At 39.5% G+C, this 9,439-nt stretch overlaps 1 protein-coding gene across 1 annotated transcript; it reads right to left on the bottom strand.

Moving 5' to 3' along the window:
- Positions 1–426: 426 nt before the first annotated feature.
- Positions 427–6,659, bottom strand: NCR2 (natural cytotoxicity triggering receptor 2). The gene is made up of 4 exons (XM_088479653.1): positions 6,565–6,659; positions 2,819–3,227; positions 2,436–2,555; positions 427–2,146 (listed from the first exon to the last, which is right to left on the bottom strand). The coding sequence occupies exons 1-4, from the start codon at positions 6,605–6,607 to the stop codon at positions 1,996–1,998; spliced, it is 723 nt and encodes a 240-aa protein (XP_088335779.1). The 5' UTR covers positions 6,608–6,659; the 3' UTR covers positions 427–1,995.
- Positions 6,660–9,439: the final 2,780 nt, after the last annotated feature.

The raw sequence follows: 9,439 nt of genomic DNA, 5'->3' as shown, positions 1-9,439 counted from the left end.
GCAATTCCTTTATTAATTACTATAGCAGTCATCACAATAATTGGCTTTCCACGATCCCAAATAGCCAATTCCATAGACTACGATGTAAATGCTCTAAATGAGATGATTACAAGGCCATATACTAAAATATTTTTTTTTTACGAAAGGATATAATTCTGAAATAGTTAAAAAAAAATCCTTTAAGAAATATGTAGAGTGTGATAAAACCACCATTATTAATGTGAACCCTGCCCAGGAAGATAAGAAGAAGGGGAAAGAGATAGGTATACAATCTATAACCAATATAAACAATTTTATAAAAATTATAAGTAAACATTGGGATATCTTACTGAAAGATCCAGTCATTAAGGATCTAAATTTGTGTATCGGAAGGCTGACAATTAAAAAAAAAATCACTTGGTAAACAACAAAAAAGGAACACACAAGTCATTTGTAAATGTTGAGAATTTATTCTGTTTTCATTTGGTTTATTTTTAATATCTCTCATTTGCATATTTTCAACATTTGGACTTTTCGAGGAATGTATTATAACGCGATTGTAGTGTAAGGACAAAATATTTGTATGTACTTTGATTATTTTGTGTAGAGTGACACAGTTTATACCATAGTTCTAGCAACTGCTGTAGTTGCAGCGCAGTGGCCAGTTCATATTTTGGATTCTAGTATTTTAACATATTAAGGGGTCTATTTACTAAGTCTTGGATGGAGATAAAGTATCATTTTTCAAACACAGCCTGTAACATGGCAGTTAAGAGCTGATTGGCTGGTACCTTACCTCCATTCACTTTATCGCCATCCAAGGCTTAGTAAATAGACCCCTTTTTTTTTTTTTATATATTTATTTTATATTATTTATTAGATTTTGCAGTGTATGGTAATGATCTTTCTTGTGTGCTATACTGAAGCCATAGATTAAGACAAGATCAGTGTTGTAGCTGTGCAGGACCTAGTTTATTTTTATCTTTGTCTATATATGCCTTTTTGTGGTTGTGAGTCAGAAACACACTGGTGCTGATTCAACATTTAGAAAGAGAGAAGATCACGAGGAGGCAGATACATACAATGTAACTTTCTGATTTTTAAGCTGCTCGCCACTATTAGTTTCAGTGGGGAAATTGCCATTAGGCATTTGAGGTGTCACTTGCTGGCGGCGGCATTCGGACGCTTGCTTTAGTGCTGTCAGGCCTAAATTTCCCAGGAACTACAAAATATTTCTACTGTGTACTGAACAGTGTAAATATTTTGTAGTTACTGGGAAATGGATGAATCAGTCAGCGTGTGTCTAGACCTAGGAGCTGGCAGGTGCCTGCCCAGTTACTTCTCTGACTGGGTTACAGATGCAGTTGAATATGTGACCCATCCACACTGCACTCAAGATGGCGTACATTATGGTACAGTGGAAACATTTTTGGACTGACAAGCTGTCACCGTGCGTTTTATTACTGTCAGTGACTGTAATAAATCAAGCGTTTGAGTGCCATCCCACCCTGAGTGAATGGCGCACATATATTAAATGCTTTAGCTCATGGCTTGTTTTATTTAATATAATATACAGGCAATCACAAAATTATGCGGTATAACCTAATAATGAAAATTATAAAATTGGGGGACCGCCATTAATGTTGTGCCTAGAGGCAGGCTGACCCCTAAATCTGTCCCCGATCAGATATCAATGCAGTTGTATAGCTTTGCATTACACAAATCAGGAAACATTAGGTTTCATGTTACTTGTTACACAATTTAGTGATCTCACCGCTCAGGCAGCCACTAGACTATAATCTTAGACACTAACATCTCCAAATAATCGTGTCATATAACATATTACTGCTGCCTCTTACATTTAGAACAAACACAGTTTAAACTAATCAATTTGTGTTAAAAAACAAACAACTAATCTTAAAGTAATGCATGGATTTGGTTACATTGCACATTAATACGGTAATATTGATTGGTAGACAACCAGTTATGATGTGAATTGTTCTGTTATAGCTGTCATTATGTCTGATTTAGATGTCCCATGGAAACATAATTCATATAGTATGGGGTAGTAGTAGTTTCTGCAAGGGGATGCAACCCTTTATCAGCCTGAGTTGCAGAAGATAACAGCTCCTCAGAGGAAGACACAGAATGTGAGTCTTGATTCAAGCTACCAAACAAGAGTCAGATGATGAATTAGAATTAGTACTGGCACAAAGCTCCAACAAAATAACACATAAAAAATATATCTAAATCTCCATTTAGACTGGATTTTAAACAAAAATACTGGATAGTCTTTTATGTAACATCACCAAAAGTGACCTCCACTGACATAGGAGCCACACGCACCAGGGGAAATGCATGCTACTAATTGCTTACATAGCGTTTGGAATACAGGGCCAGGATGGGATTGAAATACTTGGGTGAAATAACAATCTACAGATCCTATGATTTCTTACATGCTTGTATGTTGGCTTTTCCACCAGCTGCAGATCAGTCCCATCAGCAGTAATTTGCACAATAAGAGGCTGCTCCCAAGAATGACCAATGTTAAAGGTACTTGTAATTCAGATGGTGACCTTGAAATTTCAAACAGATATAATAAGGATGAGTTGCATATGACACCATAGCTAGATTCAATCTCAACGATAAAAAGACTTTGAAGCTTATTAAATTATTAGTGAGGATACTACTATACGATGTTCTGCATAATAATCCTCACAAAGTTTTTCCTACACCTCACTTGGGTGTGCACTAAAAAAGCAATGTTTCATTGCCATATGCTTGTAACAAATATCATTTGCCCCTTTAAGTTGAAAATGAGAATGAAAATGCTCCTTACCCAGAGATGCTGTACTGCACGTTTCCCAGCTCTGAAACGTTTCTAGGTAGGTGATCTTCAAGCACTTGCACTTGGACCCTCTGTAGAGTGCTCACGTCCCCAAAAGTGTTTATCCTACACTGGTATACACCAGTATCGTTCTTTTGCAAGTCAGTCATGTTTATTGTAAGAATACCTTCTCTCTTGTTGTCATAGATGTTAGTGTTCCCATTTGTTCTCTTTACAAACGACTGCCAATATCTATGAGCAGTGACAACAGGCTGACAAAAACCAACATCATCCTCTTTACACCATATTTTCCTCCCCCAGCTACCTCCATGTTGCTGGTATGGGCAAATAATTGTCAGTGTCTCCCCTAGGTGTCCAGAGTACACCGTAATATCCTTTGCCAGGCTCCAGTTTGATAAACCTGATATACAAGAAAGATGTTTCTTCATTTTATGAACATTGTGAGTGTTATAGACACAAAGCAATACAAAAGGTTGCATCAAACATACATCACACCATGAAATGGCCATCTAATTACTTTAACTGTGCCATTAAACGTGCAGGAAATGTGAAGGAAAGGTCATTTATGGATGTGTTGTACAGTATTTAGATATAATACAGAGTTAAGGTATAACAAACCATTAGAAGTAGAATGCCCCTACAATAGAAATATCAAAGAATATCTGACCACAGAACGAGATTGAGGACACTGCGGCAGCCCAATGTTACAGCTAAATATTTACGTGTGAAAATTAAGTACTGTAACATTGAAGTCTTCTCTTGAAATAGTATATGGCAGTAGTAAGAAATATATTGCTACTTACACTTTAGGGGACAGAGGAAGTAATGCACTTTGAAATTATTTGTATGGGGGCTTTAATAAGTACAATATTGATGCATTTAAATGGACTCTAAGCTCCATATTTTTGTTACTTGTGAACTGAATGTACTAGGCACAGCCGGTTACAGTCAAACTCTTGGGGGGGGGGGGGGGGGGCATCCTCAGGGTGCAGACTGTACATTGGTAGGAGGCTGTGACTAGGCCACAGCTGCTCCTTACCGGGTGCTTTAGCATGGGTCAGTTAAGGCTAAAGCAGGGTGACAATAACTGTTGCATTCACCTGCAACAGCGCCAATTAGCTCCAGGTTACGCCAGGCTGGGATTGCGTCCTGTAATAGGAGTACCAGTTACATTATGTGAAACAGTCTCACTAAGGCAGTATGGGAATTAACTCTTTCTGGACGTTTGTCCCATGAAAATCGTGCACCTACCCCTAGAAACCAACATATAAAATAGTAAAACAATCAAAAATGCACACCATGAATGTTTTAGGATTGAAATGAAAATTAATTCCCCCAAATCTCCTGTTTAAGTTCATTTATTCACTGAATCATTGGACTCATTGTTCTCTTTTTATTTCAATTTGGCTTTCAGGGTAGAAGAAAGAAAATTTGTAATAGATTTAGGAAACAAAGCAAAGAGGTAAACAAGGGGTGTTGGTGTGTATCTATTTTAGTTAAAATACAAGAATATTTGTGTGTGTGTGTTCTCTTTTTACTATTGGGTACTTTTATGTTCTAATGGGCTCTGGTTCCAGGGCTTACTGGTGTTGTGCTTGTAGATCCACATGCTACTGCATGCTCTGGTAGCCACTGGTAGCTAAGTACTTGCTGGTGCTTGTAGTTCCACAGACTACAGAATGCTCTGGTAGACACTGGCATTCTGGTAAATGGAGTTCTACAATAGTAGCATCCCAATGCAATTAATGACTGCCAACTTCACAGCAGTACATAACTTTACACTATAAAGAGGTTTCAAGAAGAGCTCAAATGCTATTTAAAATTAGGTTAGTTTACCTTTGGGGTTTTTTACTGGCCTGTCTCCAGTACCACCTCTGGTGGACTGGGCTATGATCAGTTTTACATGACAGTGGCATTTTACACTGTGGGTCACCCGGTTACAGTGCAACTAGCAAGGCCTGGCATTGCCCGATGCTGGTTGATGCTTTGTCAAGAGAACCTGAGCTTGTTGCCTCCTTGCTTCATAATCATCCAAGGCTATAACACTTGTTACTTATTTTTAATGGGATGAGGAAACATTTTTTATGAATGTACTTTATATTTAAACCTCGTTCATTCTGACCGATGTTCGCACATCTGCGCATGCGTACGGATTTTAATACGCATGCGCGAACCAGTCAGTGCGGCCGAAAATCGTTTGTTCGCTATATAGCGAATGCCTGCTATTTTGAGTGACAGAAGGAGGCGTATGTGGGTGGAAACAGGGGAAGGTGCTTGAAAACGGGGGTGTGGAATTCGAACGCAGGCGTGCTTAAAGGTCAAAACGGGCGTTTTAAGGGAGTGCATAATTAATACAGCAGCGTCATTGACCACGTCACTTTTTTTTTTTTTACTCAGAACTGCTCGCAAAATAGCGTTTGAAAAAACCAGCCACAAGAATAGCGAGCAGTTCATACGATGTTTGATGTACTCGATTAATCTAATAAATAGCGGACATGACGTATGGTGCGAGCGGCAAGGGGGCGTATTTTTCAAAATTACAACCGCAAGTTTTGCTCGCTCGTTCAGACTTAGAGGCGTGAACAGACCGCAATTAGCGAATGGTTCATTTGAATAGCCACCCCTTGTTTTAGAACGAACGACCGCAAATAGCGAGCGGCTCTGAATGAGGGCCTATATACCATCCCAGGACATTGGATCTATAATGTGATTGGATTAAACTGAATTTCTTATATAAGTTTTCATGCTGCTAAGTTCAAAATGCTGTTGTCTGCAATATTATACCTCTGAAACATCACTATTTTGAACAAAAGTTTATTGTTCAAAAAAGTCTACCTGCCTGCATGTCAACTGCCAACAATGTAACTTTCCATAGTGCCATCCTTTCATTTTTCTCTACAATCATCTTTGTCTGGCACAGGCAGACGTGTTTTTTTGGTGAGTGCCTATTTTATTTGTCATTTATATATATTCTGAAAAAACATACGTTTATCACAGCTCAGGTTACTACAATGGACAGTAAGGGGTAAATTTACTAAAGTGAGAATTTTTAGAAGTGTTGCCCATAGCAACCAATCAGATTCTAGCTATTATCTTCTAAAATGTGCTAGTTAAATGTTAAGTAGAATCTGATTGGTTGCTATGGGCAACATCTCCACTTCTAAAAACTCTCATTTTAGTAAATGTACCCCTAAGTGGGTGAATGTGGGTGCTAGGTGAAATGGTAATATGTTTGTATATATTTTGATGATCATTTCCCTTCATACTCTGGATGCATTATTTAGAATTTGCAGTGGATGTCCTCCTGTTTTTATCTTCAATGGAGCCTTTTATTAAAAATAAAAAGCATGAATTTACCTAAAGTAAAATGGAACAAAATGGTGTAATTTGCAACTTGGCTAAACTATATTGCGTTGCAGATGAGGTGGCTTTAAACTGTGCAGACTTACATTTGGGAGAGGCATGTAATAGCTTAATACTACATTTCAGTTTAAAATAAACCACTTGTTAGCTACAAGCATCCCTGGATGCAAAAAAATGTATGTAATTGCACCCCTTCCACTGCCACATGGTTTGTTCCAGGCACAAATTGATTCTTTGCTCCTTTTTTTACTTTCTCCTAACTCTGAATCAGACTCGCTGTGAATTATTCCTTTAGTTTGGTTATATTTTTGTAGCAATAGTTCAGTCAATTTACTTGACTAGTGGAAAACTGCAGTATATCTGGTAGTACTTACCCAGCAGAGTGATGATGTAGGCGAGTGAAAGGCATGTGGCCATCTCTGTAAAATGTTGACAGACAAGAGGAACCAGAAGACCGAATGTTTCTTATGCCTCGCAGAGAATGAAGAGGAATCAGGCAACATGTGTGCTGCACATTGTGCAATGCGGTGAGCTGAATATCACTATAGCTGAATGCATCATTAATGTCACAGAGAGTGCTATGTCCTACTTGAGGAAGAAGATCTGCCACTGTGGCATTTTGTGATATGTTAGGCAATTTCCAAGGTATAGCAAGATTTTATGGCTATTTCAGATAATATAGTTATCGTACTATACTTCCATAAATACTGACATTATCTATATAATTTGGTCAAAATTATTACAGTAGCTCTGGTTTTCCCAACATAGTTTTCATTGATCTTAACCAGAGCCGGCCCTAGGCATAAACAAACTAAGCAAGTGCCTAGGGCATTTGGAATGCTTAGGGGCACCCAAGCCCACCTAGGGCCGGCGGAGGTTTGGGACAGGCACAACCAAGGTACCTGCTGCTGGCTGGGCAAAGACTATGGCAGCTGCTACTGTCACTGTGCAGCATCCATGATCAGATCTCAGCTGACCGCTCCGACTGGGCCTGGCAGCAGCAAACAGTGAGCCGGCAGCGGCGGTTTGTGGGGACAGGACACCTGGACGACGGCTAGTGGTTAGCGCTGGTGCTGTGCTGGGAGCGGGGTGAAGGGTGCTATGCTGGGAGAGGGGTGCTGTGCTGGGACGTGTGCTGGGTGAGGGGTATTGTGCTGGGAGAAGGGTGCTGTGATGTGTGTTATGCTGTGATCTGTGAGGGGTGCTGGGATCACAGCACAATGGGGAAAGGGGCCACAGCACACTGAGACCACACACCTTTCTGTGAGACCACACACTTTTTCTGGATCCCATGGAGGGGGCACCACCCAAAATCTTGCCTAGGGCACTAATTTGGCTAGGGCCGGCTCTGATCTTAACCATTGTTTTTTAACTCTAGTCTTTAACTATACAGAGAGGGTCACAGCTCAAAATTTAATGGAAGATGAACTGGGTGAGTACTTATTCCAATTCTTTCCCCAGAGGGAAATTCTTAAAACATGACCAGTTGAGTGAACTTGATGACCTGAGTTAAAAAGCCATGGGTTAAACTGGTAGCTCTCAATTACAGACTTTAACGTACATTTTTCACCATAGTAATTGAATTGGCAAGTCAGCATTAAAAAATAAAGTAAAACTTTGGTTGGAATGTTATAAGCTTGAAGGATGCAGGAAGTGGAGGTAAACACCTTAAAATGATGGCACATATTTCATACCACTACTACTTATTGGTTAAAAACTGAACATAACAGGAATGGTATTTAGTTTCATTTTCTTCGTCTCATTTTGTAGAAGTTCTTCCATTGCGTCTAATGGGTCATGTTGGGGTATATGTGTTTTTGCAGCAATTGTAAAACTAATATTTTGGTGCCTGAAAAATAAAAATGTTTAATAATTATTCCTCTATTTACCATATTTGTATTATCTGGACTAGAGATGATCATACCAGTAATGGACAGACACTCAAAATAATTTGACGCATGAGTTCCTAAATCTGAAAATCTTCAGAAGTTATAAAATTTAAGAACAAGATGAAAAACCTAGAACATTACACCCTTTTATGAAGTTTACTGAATGAAATGCATAGGTATGCCTCAGATCTGCCCTTTGGCAAGCTAAGGTCCTGACCATTGGTAAGCACTGGAGCATTACTGGTGGATTAAGGATAGAGCCTTATAGTTTGCCACTGGTAAGTGCTATTTAAATAGGTGTGTCTAATTAAAATTTGATGTAAAGAAAACATCAGCCTGCCACTGGCAGTAAGTTTGAAACAATAAGAGAACCATGTTTTAGCCCCTATACATCAGAGTGGGGAGCAGCACAGCTGTATGAAAGAGAAAGCACTGGATACCGGGTCCGGTACGTAACAGGCGATATATACATCACACATGGATATAGAGAAGCCCAAGCAGTAGTAGTAATCAGTGAAGTTGCTACTACACTGAATTAAATAAGTGATCTTATCCAGTGAAAGTTCGGCAGGCTTTAGCCCAAGAAAGGACTCTAACAATCAGATCATGTCCCAAGTGTGGGAGATGGAACAGGAGGTAGATTACATTCTCAACAAACGTGTAGAAAAGAGCAGATATGCTCCTCTTATACTTATTGGACCTTGTCAGAGCAACCTGGAAATGCTGAGTTGCCATGCCACGATGCGGGTGAATATGGCATGGGCTAGGCCAGAAAGCCTACCTGGCAGGTCAGGTGCCAATGCATTGTTAGACCTCAGGAGCCCAACTTCTCCACCCAATCACACCACTTTGACTTACTACTAGCATATGTAAAGAGATGTACTAAGTTCTGGAAAGTAATAAATTGGAGAGTGATAAACAACCAACCAATCAGCTCCTAACTGTCATTTTTTCAAACAAAGCCTGTAATATGACAGTAAGGAGCTGAGTGGCTGGTAGTTTATCACTCTCCACTTTATCACTTTCCAGAGATTAGTACATCTCCCTCATAGTGCATAATCATGGGTGGGGTGGGGTAACTGTCAAGCTTTTATGAGGTAGAAGCAGTGCTATTTTTCAGTTGGAACAAGCAGGAACTCAGTTCCTGAACCTCTCATTAACTATGACATAATGTCCTGGGCCAAAATGGATTTTCCATAAGATAAGTTTTATTTTAAAGGCCCTTTTGAGTGCCTTCTTTTCTATGTACAGTACTATTGTGATATAATTGTGGTAGGGGGTCCCTCTCCTGGGGTAGATGGACACCTCTTTACACACACAAGCCAGGAAACAGCACACCAGTCCAGGGTTTTCGTGCAAG

This window comes from Taudactylus pleione, unplaced genomic scaffold (genome assembly GCF_031769625.1).
Source record: "Taudactylus pleione unplaced genomic scaffold, aTauple2 ptg000242l, whole genome shotgun sequence".
Taxonomy (NCBI): domain Eukaryota; kingdom Metazoa; phylum Chordata; class Amphibia; order Anura; family Myobatrachidae; genus Taudactylus; species Taudactylus pleione.
The sequence above is the reverse complement of the archived record's forward strand: the minus strand, read 5'-3'. Positions and strand labels throughout refer to the sequence as shown.